Source organism: Megascapheus bottae, chromosome 25, assembly GCF_031878675.1.
Source record: "Megascapheus bottae isolate mThoBot1 chromosome 25, mThoBot2.hap1, whole genome shotgun sequence".
NCBI lineage: Eukaryota > Metazoa > Chordata > Mammalia > Rodentia > Geomyidae > Megascapheus > Megascapheus bottae.
In genome coordinates this window covers 10364746-10382753 of record NC_143533.1, presented here as the reverse complement: position 1 = coordinate 10382753, position 18008 = coordinate 10364746, and the positions used below count along the sequence as shown (strand labels likewise).

Sequence of the window (18008 nt, the reverse complement as noted above, 5' to 3'; positions counted from 1 at the left end):
ATGAGCCACTGGCACCCAATTTGAAATCCCACTCTCTTCAGCCATATTCAGAGTTTCACTAGGTCCCATTGGGGTTTTATTTCCAAATTACTTACCAAGAAGCCATTTAGTTGTGCTAGGCATCTGGAGTTAATCCTTGCCACTCAAGAGGCTGAGATCTGAGGATTACAGTTTGAGGCCAGCTCGGGCTGATAAATCTGAGGGATTCATTTCCAATTGACATAAAAGTCCTATCTCTGTCGTTCCTCTCATCTCCCCTTTGAACAGTCATGCTCACCTTCCAGCTCCTCCCACTTCCCTGCCCCTCCTCGACAACCACCAGCCACTGTTCCTTGGGGGACATTTCCCTTGAAGACCCCAATGTAGGACAAGTCTCTTGTTTCAAGCTTTTCTTTATCATATTTCTCCCTCCCCTCCTGGGAACAATTATCCAGATTTTTAATTACATGCTCACGAATGTGAAAATTTGATAAAGATCACCCTCCCTACTGGTCCCTTTGTGGTGGGGGGGTGAGAGGAATGGGGAGGGAGGGAGGGAGGGAGGCTGGAAGACAGGTGTTATGGGATAAATGAAGCTGGGCACCAGTGGCTCATGACCATGATGCTAGGTATGGTAGGCAGGCAAGCGTGCGGGCAGATGGGCAGGCAGGCAAGGCCTAGGGGATCGATAAGATAGGCACTCCGACTACCGGGCATCGACTGGACGGGTCTCCTTACGGCCCCGCCCCCGGACGCGGCCCCGCCCTCCCGCTCTTCTCCCGCGGGCCCCGCCTGAGCGAGCTCCAAGTGGACCTGCCGGATCCCCAGACGCCATGTACCGGCTCCTGTCAGCGGCCACGGCGAGGGCCTCGGCCACTAGAGGCCGAGCCCGGGGCTGCGGGCGGCGCGGGACGCACCAGCGGGCTGGGCTGCCACCGCTCAGCCACGGCTGGGTCGGGGGCCTGGGGTTGGGCCTGGGGCTGGCGTTAGGGGCGAAGCTGGCGGGCGCACTGAAGGGTGCCGTCCCGGTTCAGCTGGACCCTGAGGCACCTCTTCAAGCCGAATCCCTGCCAGAGCAACCTTTAGCCCCCGGGTGTCTACAGGCCCTGGACCCGCCCCCCTCCAAATGCTTCGCCAGGGCCATTGCAAACAGCCGCGACCTGCTACACAGGATCAAGGTGCGGACGCGAGGGAGGGGACGTTCCCCCTTCCCCCCCAGTGGGGACCCTCGGTCTCCTGGTTCAGAACGGACCCCACCCAGGGTGGGGGTGTAGGCTTTGGTGCTTCTGAGAAGAACTTCCCATTTCCTGACTGCCGGGCCCGCTGTTACACCCTTCGGGTTGCCCAAGTCGGGGTTGAGGTCATAGCCCCGCCGCTGTGCGGCCTGGGGGTGCGCTTCCCAGAGACCCGCGGGGCGGGGCCTGAGGCCGAGCGGGCGTGGTCTGTTCTGGGGTGGGCGGGGCCTCGAGGGCCGGGCCGGCCCCCTTTTGAGAGCCTTTGAAGTCTGGGGTTATGCGAGGTTATTATTCCAGTTTGTTCTTGTTTTCGTCCCTGGGGCTTGAACTCAGTGCCTGGGTGCTCTCCCTGAGCTGCTTTAGCTCAAGGCTGCCACTCTGCTACTTGACAGTAATTTATTGGTGACCGTTGTCTCCCAGATTTTCCGGATCCGGGCTTAGAATATGGATCCTTAGATCTCAGTTTCTTCCGAGTCGATAGGATTCACAGGCAGGAGCCATCGGCGTCTGTCTTTTGCCTGCCTTTGATGTGTGTTCTTTTCCATTTTGCTCTTAGGATGAGGTGGGTGCACCAGGCATAGTGGTTGGTGTTTCTGTAGATGGAAAAGAAGTCTGGTCAGAAGGTGAGCTCTGGAGATGGGTTTTACTGGCTTGTTTTGTGGTAGTTGACGTTTTTCAGGTTGGAGAGAATCCCATGGCTATTTCATTTATATAAAACCTATAGAATGAGGAATCATGTTACTATTATAGATAATTGTTGTAAAGTTTTTTTTATTGTTGGGGTAATGTATAGAGTGGTTATAGTTACATTCGTCAGGTAGTGGGTGTAAAGTTTATAATGTGGTACTAACAAGGATATGAGAGTAGCTCAGTGGTAGAGCATGTGCTTAGTTAGTATCCTCAAGGCCTGGGTTCAGTCCTCACCACCAAAAATAATTAAAAGTGACACATTAAAAAATGGAGTCACGGCCGGGAGTTTGGCCTAGTGGTAGAGTGCTTGCCTCGCATGCACGAAGACCCGGGTTCGATTCCTTGGTACCACATACATAGAAAAAAGCTGGAAGTGGTGCTGAGGCTCAAGTGGTAGAGCTCTAGCCTTGAGAAAGTCCAAGGACAGTGCTCAGGCCCTGAGCTCAAGCCCAGGACTGGCAAAAAAAAAAAAAAAAAAATGGAGTCATGTCAGCCGCTAGTGGCCTATGCCTATAATCCTAGCTACTCAGGAAGCTGAGATCTGAGGATTGCAGTTCAGTGCCAGCCTGGGCAGAAATGTCTGTTAGACTTTTGATCCAATTAACCAGAAGTGGTGCTACCACTCAAAGTGATCAAGTGGGACCTTTGAACAAAAGAGCTCAAGGACAGCACCCAGGCCTCAAGTTCAAGCTTCACACAGACAAAAAAAAAAAAAAAGACTGGATTTGTTGGTGTGAACATTGTATATAGAACCACCCATTAATTATCACATATTGTCAATAACCCTTAGGGATATCAAACTGGTCCAGTTGACCACCTAGATTTTTGGAGGACCCTACTTTTAGTAAACAACATGTCAGACATTATAAGAAAGATGAAAGATGCAACTGTTGGGAGAAAGAAGTTGATGAGAGCGGAAGGTTTTTGAAAAACATTCTTCTCCTAAGTGTCAGTGTAGCTCTTTTGCTCAAGGCTAGTGATCTACCACTTTGAGCCATAGGGCCACTTCCAGTTTCTTGGCAGTTAAGGTTAATTGGAGGTAAGAATCTCATGGATATTCCTGACCAGTCTAGCTTTGAACCATGATCATTCACATCTCAGCCTCCTGAATAGCTAGGATTACAGGCATGAGCCACTGGTGCCAAGCTTAAAAAAAAAAGAATCTTAAAACCCAATTGTTAATAAATGTTAGCTTCATGAGTGAGGGTTTTTGTTTTTTGTTTCTTGTTTTTGTTTTTTGCTGTTGTTGTTAGTCCTGGGGCTTAAGCTCAAAGTCTGTGTACTGTCCTGAGCCTCTTTGTGCTCAAGGCTAATGCTCTACCACTTGAACCACAGCACCACTTCTGGCCTTTTCTGAGTAGTTTATTGGATATAAGAGTCTCACAGACTTTTCTGCCCAGGCTGGCTTTGACTCATGGTCCACAGGTCTCAGCCTCCTGAGTAGCTAGGATTATAGGTGTGAGTAACTAGTATCGAGTGAAGATTTTATTTTTATTTCTTTTATTTTTTGCCAGTCCAGGGGCTTGGACTCAGGGCCTGAGCATTATCCTTGGGCTTTCCTCAAGGCTAGCGCTCTTCTACTTGAGCCATAGCACCACTTCTGGCTTTTTCTGTATACATGGTACACAGGAATCGAACCCAGGTCTCTGTGCATGCTAGGCAAGCACTCTACCACTAGGCCATGCTCTCAGCCCCTGAAGGTTTTATTTTTGAAAAATATTTTTGCAATTGAACTGAGGATGTGGCTAATGAAATAGAGGACTTACTTTCCTAAATTCAAACTCCAATACCTCCAAAATATATCTGTGTATGTGTATATGTATATGTATTCATGTATGCATATATTTTCATATTCACCATGTATATTTATATATGCACCATAATTCACATTTACAATAATTGGGAACTAGGTATAGTAGCTCACAACTAGAATCTCAACATTCAGGAGACTAATGGTGATTTTGAAGCCAGTCTGGACTAGCTACCTAGATCCTCTCTCTCTCAAAAAAAAAAAAAAAAAAAAAAGTCAGACACGAGTGGCCCATGCAGGCAATCTTAGCTACTCAGGAGACTTGAGATCTGAGGATCATGTCTGGAAGCCAGTCCAGCCAGAGAAAGTTTCTGAGACACTTTATCTCTAATAAACTCAGACAAAGTCAGAAGTGGAGCTGTGAATCAAATGGTAGAGTGCTACCCTTGTGTAAAAGAAACTCAGGGACAGTGCGCAAACTCTGATTTTAAGCTAGGGACCTACACACACACATACACACACACACACACACACACACACACACACACACACACACGAATGAATGAATGAAGAAAGAAACAAACAACTATTGTATCCATTTTTTTCCAGTCCTGGGTCTTGAACTTAGGGCCTGGGCACTGTCCTTGGGCTTTCTCAAAGCTATTGCTCTACCACTTGAGCCACAGCACCACTTCTGGCCTTTTCTGTGTATGTGGTACCAAGGAATCAAATCTGGGTCTTTGCGCATGCTAGTCATGAACTCTACCACTAGGCCATGCTCCTGGCCTTTCATTTTGTTTTTTTTAGAATCTGTCTCTTAGATCTGACTTTACATTTTCACCCTGAGCAGAAGATGAAAACCAAAATTGTCTTTGGAAGTAGCTTTTTAAAAAATAATAGCTCATTGTTGTTCTTATGGCTTATGGCTAATTTGATGGTTAGCTGGATTTAATTTATAGGAGATCTTTCCACACTCATTCTTATTGGAGTAGCTGTTGAAAGGAATTCAGTGCAAACTTGCTCAAAACATTAAGGCATCCCATCTGAAGAATGATAGTGTTTTCTCTCCCTCCCCCCCCCCCCCCCGCCCCGCTTTTCTTTTTTCTGTTTTGGTGCCAGTCCTGGGGCTGTTTGGGTTACTACAGCCATGGGTACTGTCCCTGAGCTTTTTTGCTTAAGGCTATCGATCTAGCACTTCAGCCACAGCTCTACTCCCAGGTATTTTGGTGGTTAGTTCTAGATAAGAGGCTCAGGGACTTTCTTTTCTGGCTTGCTTGGATCATGATCCTCAGATCTGTCTTGAGTAGCTGAGATTACATGCAGAAGCCACTGACACCTTCAATTTTGTTTACTTTAAAGATTATAGAGTAATTGATTTAAAGTGTAGAATAACCAAATAAGATAATCTAGGAAAAACTAATGTCCAAATTACATGGGAAATGATTGGGCGCAGGGTGAAGTTTTAGTATGGTTATAAAGTTAAATTGTTAGGGTTATGTTATCTATGTACTGAGACTCATTCATCCATTTCCCATTTTCCATAACTTATTTTTTAAAAATCAGGTTGCATTTTCCTGTAGATAAAGCTGTAGTATGTTTTCAGCTGGTATTAATTCCATTTCTGAGGATTTCTTTGACAGTGAAGATGTTTTGCTTTATCTCCCCTGAAGGCTTAGGTTATGCAGATGTGGAGAATCGTGTGCCTTGTAAACCAGAGACAGTGATGAGAATTGCCAGCATCAGCAAAAGCCTCACCATGGTTGCTCTGGCCAAATTGTGGGAGGCTGGGAAGCTGGATCTTGATGTTCCAGTCCAGCATTATGTTCCCGAGTTCCCAGAGAAAGAATACGAAGGTGAAAAGGTAATGAAACTCACACTTCATTTTACTTACAGCATGTTAAATGCTTTAAGCTGGAGATTGTATTTAGGATACTTCACAGGATTTTGTGCTTTGATCACTTTGCAGTAATTGGTACTGATTGAACTAAGTACTTTTAACTCCAGATGATAATTTGCTTTTCTCCTGAAAGTGAATGGTAAGGTTTCTTACATGACACTTCTCCCACAGCAGTTTAAAATGCGTAGTTCCTGAGACATTCATCCCAAGGACATTAACTTGTGACTACAGGGTTTTACTGTTGTAATTGGATTTTCATTTTTGACAATTAGGTTTCTGTCACAACAAGATTACTGATTTCCCATTTAAGTGGGATCCGTCACTATGAAAAGGACATTAAAAAGGTGAAGGAAGAGAAAGCTTATAAGAAGATGTTGAGAGAAACCATGGCATCTGACCAAGAAAAAGACTTGAAGGGAAAAGGAGGGAAAAATAACGACAAGCAAGACAACGCTAAGACTAAAACTGAGCAGGATAATGAAGCCAAATACCGGAATGCAAAACCTTGCAAGAAAAAAAATGATTTTGAACAAGGCGAATTATATTTGAAGGAAAAGTTTGAAAATTCAATTGAATCCCTAAGATTATTTAAAAACGATCCTTTATTCTTTAAACCTGGTGAGTGTTAACACCTTTTAATGAAGTCATTACTGGAGTGTTCCTTTGCAGGAGTCCCAAAATGATAGTGTCCTGAGTACCTTCAGTGAAGGTGAGCCGTCTGATGCCTGCCTTTCTGTCTGCCCAAGCTTAGCACCCAAGTCTCATGGAAGGCGAACTAAGTTATTAGAGAATTCTCAGGACCAAAGCCTGTACCAAAGTGAAAAGGACACAGTATCATTAATATTCTCCTGTGTAGTTAGAATTTAAGTCATTCTCAACTTCATTTTTGCAAGAAGCTAGTGTTCATCAACTTAATTTCCAACAAATGATAACCTGCATAATAAATACATCTTTTTTTTTCTTTTCCTGATATTAGGCTTCAACTTGGTACTGTACTACTTGTGTCATACCTCTAGACTAGTTTTTTTTTTTTTTCTGGTTAATTGAAGATGTAGTCTTTCAGACTTTTATGCCCAGGGTATCTTCAAACTTTGATCCTCTATCTCAACCTACTGAACAACTAGGATTATAAGTGTGAGCTACTGGCACCTGGCTAAAATACTATCTTTTTAAGTTTTTGGCAATACTGTGTTTTGAAGTCAGGACTTTGTGTTTACTAGGCAGGCACCCTGCCCCACTTGAGTCACCTTTAAAAAAAAAAAATTAAAGAAAGTATCTCTCTGTGCAGCCCAGGCTGGCCTAGAAGTGCCCCCAAGCCTGACTTTATCTTTGTTTTTTTTTTAATATGTTATTTTATTTTATTTATTTTGTCAGCCTTCGGGCTTAAACTCTGGGGCTGGGTGCTGTTCCTGAGCTCTTCAGCTCAAGGCTTACTGCCCTATCCCTGGGCCTGGGTCTTGTTCCCGAGCTCTGGAGATCAAGACTACCTCCCTACCCCTTGAGCCAAGCTCCACTTCTGGTTTTCTAGTAATTTATTGGAGATAAGAGTCTCACGGTCTTTAGTGCCCGGCTGGCTTTGAATCTCAATCCTCAGATCTCAGCCTCCTGAGTAGCAGGATTACAGGCATGAGTCACCATGCCCATCATATCTCTGTTTTTTTGTTTTTTGTTTTTTTGTTTTTTTGCCAGTCCTGGGCTTGAGCTCAGGGCCTGAGCACTGTCCTTGGACTTTCTCAAGGCTAGAGCTCTACCACTTGAGCCTCAGCACCACTTCCGGCTTTTTTCTATGTATGTGGTACCGAGGAATCAAACCCGGGTCTTCATGCATGCTAGGCAAGCACTTTAACCACTAGGCCAAACTCCCGGCACCATATCTCTGTTTTTATACATTATATTTATTGACACTATACCATTAAATTACTGTGGATATATGCACTGTTTGTCATGATTGTTGTTTTTTTTTTTTTAGTATTTACTTTTTGGTTATGAGGCTTGAACTCAGGGTCTGGGAGGTGTCTCTGAGCTGTTTTGCACAAGGCTAACACTATACTACTTTGAGCCACAGCTCCATTTCTGCTTTTTGTCCATGGTTAATTAGAGATAAAAATCTCACAGGGACTTTTCTGCCCAGGCTGACTTTGAATCACTGTCCTTAGATCTCAGCCTCCTGAGTAGCTAGGATTACAGATGTAAGTCACTGGAGCCCAGCTTTGGGTTTTGTGTATGCTAGTACTAAGGTTTGAACTCAGGGCCTGAACATGGCCCTGAGCTTTTTTTTCCCTCAAGAGTAGCACTCTATCATTTGAGCTACAGCTCCACTTCTGGCTTTTTTTTTTTTTTTTGGTGCCTGTCCTGGGCTTGAGCTCAGGGCCTGAGCACTGTCCTTGGACTTTCTCAAGGCTAGAGCGCTACCACTTGAGCCTCAGCACCACTGCTGGCTTTTTTTTTTTCTATGTATGTGGTACCAAGGAATCGAACCTGGGTCTTCATGCATGCTAGGCAAGCACTTTTACCACTAGGCCAAACTCCCGGCCCCACTTCTGGCTTTTTGATGATTAATTGGTGATAGGAGTCTCACAGACTTTCCTACCCCAGCTAGCTTGAACTGTGATTCTCAAATCTCAGTCTCCTGAGTAGCTTTTATTCTACTTTCATTTTAAAAGTTATATTTACTGTGAATAGATATAGGGATATAATTAAGGCAAATAAAATGCAATTATGGATTTGTCCTTAAAAATTAAATTTCCACATTTAAAAATTTTCTATGGATCATAAAATCTTTTAAGTGATGTAATGTTTGTATTTGAAACTACTTGTATGTATATATAAATATATACCTTTAAATATATATATTTGAAATAAATTTTTGCTTACATATACTTATTAAAATAGGAACTTGTACACCTATTTTTACCTTTACTCAGTAGTTGGTAGATGTATTGGAAACAAAACAGTTGATCAAGAAATCATATTTGCTTTTCCCTCCCCATTCCTATTTGATTGCCAGTGTGAAGGATTTTTGTTTTCTTTCAAGGTAGGAATTATTTGCTGATTTCATGGCCAGTCTAAAGAGCAGATTTGTGTGAAAATCTTAAATCTATATACTGGCTATCATTTTTATTCTTGCAGCAGGGAAATGAAATACAAAGCTAATTTGCTGATATAGTAGCTATGACCTCCTAATTGTTGAAGTAAAGTATTCCAGTTTTAAAGGTATGCCTATTTGCAAAGGGAAGTATTTTGCCTACTTTTAAATACTAATCAAGCATTTTTTCTCCCCTTCCCCTTTGCAATGATGTCTCAAGGTAGTCAGTTTTTGTATTCAACTTTTGGCTATACCCTCCTGGCAGCCATAGTAGAAAGAGCTTCAGGATGTAAATATTTGGATTATATGCAGAAAATATTCCATGACTTGGATATGCTGACAACTGTGCAGGAAGAAAATGAGCCCGTCATTTACAATAGAGCAAGGTAAAACAGTCCCTCTGCTGTGTTTGGCTTTCAAACCTCAACACTACCTTGTCCATTTGAAATCAGATTTACTTTGTCTCCATTTCAACGTCAACTTGCTGCATTGTGGAAGCTTCTCTCCATGTTTTTTGTGCGTTTGTAAAGCTCCCTAGATGCTCAAGTAAAAATCATCATAATAACCACTTATCAGGTACTAAACCAGGCTTACAACTCACATGTGGGCCTGCAGTGTCTCTTAGTCGTGCTTCAGTTCATGTTTTGTCTTTTCAATTTTAGTTGTTTTAATGTTTCTTTAGTGATAATTTCATTCTTAGAGGAAAGTTGGAATAATATTGAAGAGTTCTGGGTACCCTGCATCCAGATCCATCAGTGTCAGGCCACTACAGACTCTCTCTCTCTCTCTCTCTCTCTCTCTCTCTCTCTCTCTTTCTTTCTTTCTGTTTCTGGACCCTTGAAATCATCAGAGTCATGATATCTATCCACTCCCAATAAATACTTTTATCTTCTAAATATGATGAGTACGTTCAAGAAATTGACATTGACACAATGTTTTGCAGCATTTATTCCAATTTTGCCACTTGTCATGTCCTTCATAGAAAAAAAGGAAAAGAAAAACCCAGTCTGGGGATCACTGTGGGGTACCTACTCCATTTAGCTGTCACAGCTCTGTTAATTGGCCCATCATTAGTGATTAGTTTTTGTAGCTTTATTGGGATGGGGACCTCTACTGTGTGTGTGTGTGTGTGTGTGTGTGTGTGTGTGTGTGTGTGTGTGTGTCTGGGTCGTGGGGCTTGAAGTTTGAGCCTGGTTGCTGTCCCTGAACTCTTCAGCTCAAGGCTACTACCTTACCCCTGTGCCTGGGTGTTGTCCCTGAGCTCTTCAGCTCAAGGCTACATCCCTACTACTTGAGCCACAGCCCCACTTACAGTTTTCTAGTGGTTAGTTGGAAATAACAATCTCATGGTCTTTTGTGCCCAGGCTTCCTTTGAACCACAACTTTCAGATCTCAGCCTCCTGAGTAGCTAGGATTACAGGCGTGAGCCACCACACCTGGCTTTTTTATTTTTTATTTTTGCCAGTCTTGGGGCTTGAACTCAGGGCCTGGGCACTGTCCTTGGATACTTTTTGGTCAAGGCTAGCACTCTGCCACTTGAGCCATAGCGCCACTTCCAACTTTTTTGGTGTATGTAGTTCCGGGGAATAGAACCCAAGCTTTGTGCATGTTAGGTGAGCACGCTACCACTAGGCCACACTCCTGGCCCTGGGGCCTCCACTCTTTACTGTAATCTTCATTTCTTATTAACAAGTGTATTTTGAGGTGATGTTATAAAAAAAAAATCCTGCTTCTCCTCAAGTTTAATGACTAATGACTGAGTCAGCACTTACAGTATAGAAATGGTGGCCAGATGGTGGCTTCCTCATTCTGTCACATCTTCTGCATTTATTCTAAGGAAGTCCTTTCTCTTTTGTGTTTATTTGTTCATTCCAGAATGTACTTCTGGGTTATTATTCTCTTCAATGACTGTAGTCTGCCACTGCTGCTATTTAATAAAATAGTAAAAGAACACTAAATGGTTACTAGAATGCTTACCCATATGTACATATTTTCTTTTCTTTTTTTTTTTTTTGGTGTTTTGAAACAAGGTCTCCCTATGTAATCCAAGCCAGCCTCAAATTCAGAATCATCCTGCATTGGCCTCCCCCATGCTGAGATTATAGGCATGCACTGCCATCCTTAACTTTTTAAAAATACTCTGTCCTGGAGCTTGAAGTCAAGACCTCGGCTCTGTCCTTAAGCTCTTTTGCTCAAGGCTAGCACTCTGCCACTTTGAGCCTCAGCTCTACTTCCAGTTTTCTGGTGAGTAATTGGAGATGAGAGTCTCAGACTTTCTTGCCTGGGCTGGCTTTAAACCACAGTTCTCAGAGAGATCTCAGCCTTTTGAGGAGTTGGAATTTACAGGTGTGATCCACCAGCATATGTATGTACACAGACATATTTATTTATTTATTTATATTTATTCATTTGTTTATTTATTTGCCAGTCCTAGGGCTTGAACTCACGGCCCAGGCATTGTCCCTGAGCTTCTTTTTTGTTTTGTTTGGTTTTGCCCCTTTTTTTTTTATTGAAAACTACACACTAGAAATGTCATAGGTTGACAGACACAAAAACAGTATAAATAAAAGGTTTAAGATAAAATTAAAGACCATTCTGAAAAGGATATCATTTTTACAACTGAGAGCTGTAGGCTAGATTTTCTATCACTTAGGTATTTCATAAGCAAACGCCTCAAAGAGAAATCAGCTTAGGATCTCCTTAAACCAGCTATTTTCCTAGAACCTTTAAAAAGTCAGCTGGCAAGGGTGACAGGATATGTTACACTTCAGTTTTATCAAGGATCAAGAGAGATTTTAGCATATAATTTCAGAAACTGAATTGGCTGTCCCTGAGCTTCTTTTGCTCAAGGTTAGAACTCTACCACTTGAGCTGCAGCACCATTTATGGCTTTTTCTGTTTAAGTGGTACAGAGGAATTGAACCCAGCGCTTCATGCATGCTAAGGAAACACTCTATCACTAAGGACACATTCCCAGCATATACGTGTGTGTGTGTGTGTGTGCGCGCATGCATGTTTTCACAGTTCTGAATGTTATAATGTGTGTTAGTAACTTACAAAAGGGGCTTTGATTAATTGTTAATGAGTTTCATAGTTGTGATATTTTCTTTTTATTAATATTTAATTTGATTTCTTAGAAAATACACCTTTTTTTTTTTTTTGGTGGGTCATGGGGCTTGAATTCTGGGCCTGGGCATTGTCCCTGAGCTCTTCAGCTCAAGGCTAGCATTCTAACACTTGAGCCACAGCTCCATTCCAGAAAGTGCACATTTAACAAACCAACAGCTAATTTCCCACATCATATTTCCAGTTCCACACACTTTCCAAATGTCTGAATGACACTGTGAAGAGACTATGAAATGGTGGCACTTTCAAGGGTTGCTTTTTAAGCTTTATGTTTCTATGTGCACTTTAGTCTTGTTCAGCTTTCTGTTTTATTTAAATTATCAGTACAAATTACAGCTTACTTAAAGGGATTGAATATGCATTGTAAACAGTCCATGGCCTGAAAGAGGTGTGTGGGTGGACCCAGTAGAAATTAGGTCAGCATCAAGCAATGCATTTTAATTCTTTAGGAAGGCTTGTGCTTCTTGATCGTTTTAGACTCCCTGTGTGTGTTTAAAGTAGTCCTACCTGCTTATTTTTTTAGATTTAACATAATCTAGTGGAAATGATAAAAATAGAGAAATATCAATGCCAGAGGTTATCCACTGAGTCTTTAAGATGTGTTGGGCACATCTGAGATTTATCTTCTTTCTCCCTTCTCTGTGTGTGCCTGTATGTATATAGACAAACAGACAGACAGACAGACAGACAGAGACAGATTGATTGATTTAGAATAGTGCCATTCACAGAGATGGAGGCATTTGAAATCGAACATCTAGATCTGCTGAGGAAGACACTGGAACTTCTGAGCCTCATGTTTTAATACAAAGATTAAGGCTCTGAATGCAGCAGGTATCTTGTGCTGCTTCCTTATAAGTAACTTAACTTGCAAAAAAGAAAAATAGGGTGGCAAGTTAATTTTGTTTTTGTTTTCATTCTTTAAAAAGAAAAAGCAGTGGGTTTCCATTTCTAATGTGAAAGGATCCCATTTACCTAGAGATTTGTTTGTTTAGTTGGTTTTTTTTGATAGAACCCAATGCTTCAAAGGTGGTTGTTGATTCACTTTAGTTAAATATGCTGCTGAAGTAAAATAGAACAGAAAAAGGAAATATTGATTTGTCCATTTGCTTTTTTTTTTGATACTGGGTATGTTTGGACCTCGGTGTCTTTTTCTGTGCATGCATGTGTCAGTTGTGGGGCCTGGGCACTGTCCCTGAGCTGTTCAGCTCAGTCTAGTGCTCTACCACTTGAGCCACAGCAATACTTTTGGTTAATTGAAGGTAAGAGTCTCACAGAGTTTCATACCCAGGCTGGCTTTGAACTTTAATCCTCAGATCGCAGCCTCCTGAGTAGCTAGGATTACAGGTATGAGCACTGGCACCCAGATTTTTTTTTTAAATAGCAATTTTAAAGGAGTTTAAAGACTCTAGTTGTTGTATTCTTAAAGGAAGAATTAGGAAGTCAATCTTTTGCCAGTGCTGGACTTGAGCTCAGGGCCTGAGCACTGTCCTTGGACTTTTCTCAAGGCTAGAGCTCTACCACTTGAGCTTCAGCACCACTTCCAGCTTTTTTCTATGTACCAAGGAATCAAGCCTGGGTCTTCATGCATGCTAGGCAAGCACGCTACCACTAGGCCAAACTCCCGGCCTTAGGAAGTCAATCTTTTAAGGGATAAAAACATTTTTGAGCCAGGTGTGGTGGCTCATTCCTGTAATCCTAGCTACTCAGGAAGCTGAAATCTGAGGACCACAGTTCAAACTCAGTCCTGGCACAAAAGACCATGAGACTCTTATTTTCAATTAACCACTGCAAAACCAGAAGTGGTGCTGTGGCTCAGGGGTAGGGCAGTAGCCTTGAGCTGAGCTCAGGGACAATGCCCAGGCCCAGAGTTCAAGCCCCACAATGGACAAAAATAAATATATAAATATATAAATAAAGTCCTTAAAGTAGGCTGCAGATATGGCTCAAGTGGTAGAGTGCCAGCCTTGAGCAAAAAGCTCAGCATGAACATGAACATAAATATGTATGTATGTTTAGAATAGGGCCAGTTAAGGCTGGATGCCTGTGATCCTAGTACTTAGAAGGTGAAGGCAGGAAGTTCCTAAGTTTAGGACCAGCCTAGACTACATAGGACGTTTGAGGCTAACGCTTGGCCTACAACGTGAGGCCTTGTGTCAAGAATTAAGTAGCTGGGTGTAATGTCTCACGTTTATAACCTCAGCTATTTGAGAGGCAAAGATCAGCCTAGGAAAAAAATTAAGAAGACTCTGTTTTAATAATAATTTTAATAAGCCAGGCACAGTATCCATCCCTGTGTAGGCAGCTACATGAGAGGCCACCATTAGTAAGATTGAGGCTTAAGGCCTGGAAAATATACGAGATCTTACCTGAAAAATAACTGAAGGTATGGCTTAAATGCTTGCCTAGAAAGCACAGGCTCTTGAGATTAAAACCCAGTACTGTCCCCAAATAAAATCTAATGGCTGTAGGGGCAAAGCAGAGGAGGATTGCAGAGGGAACTAAAAGTGCCCATCGACAACAGAATTGTGCAGTAATTGTGGGGAATGCAGTAGATCATAAGGGGTTAAAGAGCCCAGTACATGAGGGAACAATGTATACTGTGAGGTGCTATTCAGCAGGTTGTCCTCCCCGCCACCACACCTAGAGGCAACTGTAGTCTTTTGTGCACTGAGATGATAGAATAGGAATTCTTAGCACACTCCAGGAAGTTAAAGCACAGCTAGCGTAGTTGAAATAGCTGGTTTTACTGCTCAGGCTAAAACAGACAAAGGTTAAAATGGGCAGGAATACAAAGACCGAACAGTACAGAAAGGGAAATAGGTTGGGAGCCACAGTCACAGGTAGAAACTTCAGAGTTTTAAAGTCATAGTGAGATTCAAGTGGGACAGGGCGTGGGAGAGAAAAGCTCAAAAGAGACTGCAAATCATTGGAGGAAGGCAGTCAACAAACTCAGAGCCCAGGAACAACACTGTTATGACTGTTGAAAGAATGGGCTCACAGGAGCAAAGCTTTATTGCTTGTTCAGTTATTCTGTGATTTCACTGCAGCAATACTGCAAGAAAAACCCCATGAGGCCAGGCTCTTTGTCTCTTCTCAACTCTATTCCAGCATTAAAACAAACCCTGACACATAGTAAGGCATCCACTAAGAATGTGAGATGCCTTAGTAACAGTTCTCATTTACTTAGAAAGCACCTGCCGACAAACCAGGTGCTGGTGGTTCACATCTGTAATCTAGCTACTCAGGAGGCTGAGATCTTAGAATCATGGCTCAAAACCAGCAGGAACAAAAAAATCGGAGACTCTTATCTCCAGTTAACCAGTGAAAAGCCAGAAGTGGAGCTGTGGCTCAAGTGCTGGAGTGCCACCTTTGAGACAAAACAACTAAAGAACAGTGCCTAGGCCCTAAGTTCAAGCCCCAGTACCAGCACAAATGCATGGGCACGAGCACATACACACACAAAATGTTAAATAAAGCACCTGTCAACAATGTGCAGTGTTTTATACATGTATTCCAAACTCTGCAATATAGGTGTTTTGATCCCTAGATCACAAACTAAGATGACCAAGATGCTGAGACAGGCAGCACGAGATAGCCATTGCTAACTGCCTGGCTTTGATTTGCAAACCCCTGTTATTCCCAAGCAGTGTGACCTTATCATTTGTCAAGCAGGCACTTCCAATACTGCTACAAGAATACATAAGGTCATATTTACGAACTTGTTAAAACAGTGCCTGACGTATAGTAAAAACTATATGTAAATACTTATCAAAGAAAAGCATAAGAAGTAAGAGTGTCAGCTGGAATTCAAACCAACTCTTTCACACAAACAGGAAAGTACCATGTCCTAATGGTTTTACATAACATTTGAAATTTAGTCTTTCAAATCTTATTTCTAAACATTGTATAGCTTTACTTATAAAATTCACTTGTGCCTCTGACTCTACTTTAAGTTCAAGGGCTAGGAATAGTGATCAACTGATAAATGTTTCCTGTCCATATGCACAGAAAAATGAAGTTTCTATGCTTTAATTTACAGATTATCCAATAATCAGTGTCACTGGGTTATTTATAATTGAATGTATTATCACTACATTGAAATGCAACTTGTCTTCTGTATACATTTTCCTAGTCCTAAGTCAAGAATAGACTACTGAACTTTTAATGACATTCTTATTTCATTTTAGATTTTATGTTTACAATAAGAAGAGACGTCTTATCAACACACCTTATGTGGATAACTCCTATAAGTGGGCTGGTGGTGGATTTTTGTCCACAGTGGGTGACATGCTAAAGTTTGGGAATGCAATGCTCTATGGTTACCAGGTCAGGCTGTTCAAGAACTTCAATGAAAACCTTCTGCCTGGATATCTCAAGCCGGAAACAATGGTTATGATCTGGACACCAGTCCCGAACACAGAGATGTCTTGGGATAAAGAGGGCCAATACGCAATGGCGTGGGGTGTTGTAGAGAAGAAGCAGACATATGGCTCGTGTAGAAAGCAGCGGCACTATGCCTCACACACTGGTGGTGCAGTGGGGGCCAGCAGTGTCCTACTGATCCTACCTGAAGAACTGGATACGGAGGCTTTGAGTGACAAGGTTCCCCCTCGAGGGGTGATTGTTTCTATCATCTGTAATATGCAGTCTGTTGGCCTCAACAGCACGGCCCTGAAGATTGCCCTGGAATTTGATAAAGACCGATCTAACTGTTAATGAGACAGTGACCCCTTCCAACATATGTGGAGTTTTTAAGGCTTAAGTTTTTAATAGAGTAAAATTAAATGCCAAGAATTATGTACTTCTAATTGCTTAATTGTGTAACTATTTTAGAATTGAGTTCTTTACACTCAGGGAAGTAACCTATTATTTCTACTTTTTGCAAAATGTAAACTCTTGAAATAATAAAAAAATATTCCAATAGAAATGCAGCACTTGAATATGTAAAAGAGAAAAATCACATTCCACAAGGGCCTTCAAATAACAGCAGAAACAAGATTATGAGGAATTTTGTTGCCATGTGTGTGGCAACCAAGAGAACAGCACTTACCACCTCGGTGCCCGAGGCTCAGGGATGTAGGAGGAATGGGGAAAATGGCCAGGTGCAGAACCTGCAAGGAGGCCACAGACAAGGTGTAGTTGTCTAAGTGACTCCAAACCAGAGCAGATGCTTCCAGGGTAGCTTACTCATGGGCCTGGACTCAGTTCTTCATTTATCACCATATGGACTCCTCTACAGATATACTTAACTTCTAGAGCAAGTGACAAAGAGAATGAACCAGTACAAGCTCAGAGAGTATATTTTATAAGGCAGCCTCAGGTGTTACCTGATGGCAGATGACCTGATCTCATAGGTCTGATGAGACCCAATCGTATTGGAGAAAAGTGGGAATCATTGGAAGGCAGCTTGGATGTTTACAGCCACACTCTGACCAGAGTTCTCAGTGATGGATTTTCCAGAGTGTTAAATACATATAGCTCTTTACAACCCTGATCCAGTGTTGGGGAGGTTTATACAAACACATGAATGAATACCAGTAGTGGGGAGTCATGGGGTACATCTTAGAGAATGGCTTCACACATTCTAGTGTTGACCTTGGGATATTGTTGTAAAACCCACAGAAGGTGTGCTCTGGAGATTACCAGTGTGTCACTGCAGTTAGGAAAATCCCAGAAAGTTTTAGAAACTCTAATAAAAGTGGGTTTCGGGTTTTTTTTTGGGGGGGGGGGTAGCTCTAAGTCTGTTTCTTCATTTCCTACATTACAAAAGGACGGATTTCCCTGGATGTATGAAGTAAAAAGAGCAATTCCCTACAACAAATCCATTTCATTGTCCTAGTTTTTTCTGGCTTTTGGGGCATCTGTCTGGTGTTCATGTTTAGTAAACATTACAATCCATGTCTTTTTTGATAAAAATGTCATGCCTTTTGTATTATTTTAAAATTTAAATATACATGAAATATGGCAACAAGAGTAAACCTAATAATATTTGAAATAGGCTAGGGAAGGGGGGACAACAAGATGAGGGGTGGGGATGGGGGGAGGGAAATGGGAACCAAGACATGAGAAAGGGTATCAATGTTTGTGAAGTAATGCACCTTCTATCTGGTGAATATAATGTAACTCTTCTAAAAATTACAATAAAAATATATGAAAAAAAGAGTAAACCAAATAACTATTTTTAGTTTTCCATATTAAGAGAAAATAGCCCTTTAATGGTCATGTGATACCAGTAGACATACTTTT

At 42.0% G+C, this 18008-nt stretch overlaps 1 protein-coding gene across 2 annotated transcripts; it reads left to right on the top strand.

Moving 5' to 3' along the window:
- Positions 1-784: 784 nt before the first annotated feature.
- Lactb (lactamase beta) lies at positions 785-17745 on the top strand. 2 transcript variants are annotated; one of them, XM_090358238.1, is made up of 6 exons: positions 785-1157; positions 1771-1837; positions 5325-5515; positions 5824-6169; positions 8857-9022; positions 15950-17745. In XM_090358238.1, the coding sequence occupies exons 1-6, from the start codon at positions 813-815 to the stop codon at positions 16476-16478; spliced, it is 1644 nt and encodes a 547-aa protein (XP_090214364.1). In that variant the 5' UTR covers positions 785-812; the 3' UTR covers positions 16479-17745. The 2 variants fall into 2 exon arrangements, with proteins under 2 accessions (XP_090214364.1, XP_090214365.1); XM_090358239.1 differs by lacking the exon at positions 15950-17745 and having other exon boundaries at positions 8861-8999.
- Positions 17746-18008: the final 263 nt, after the last annotated feature.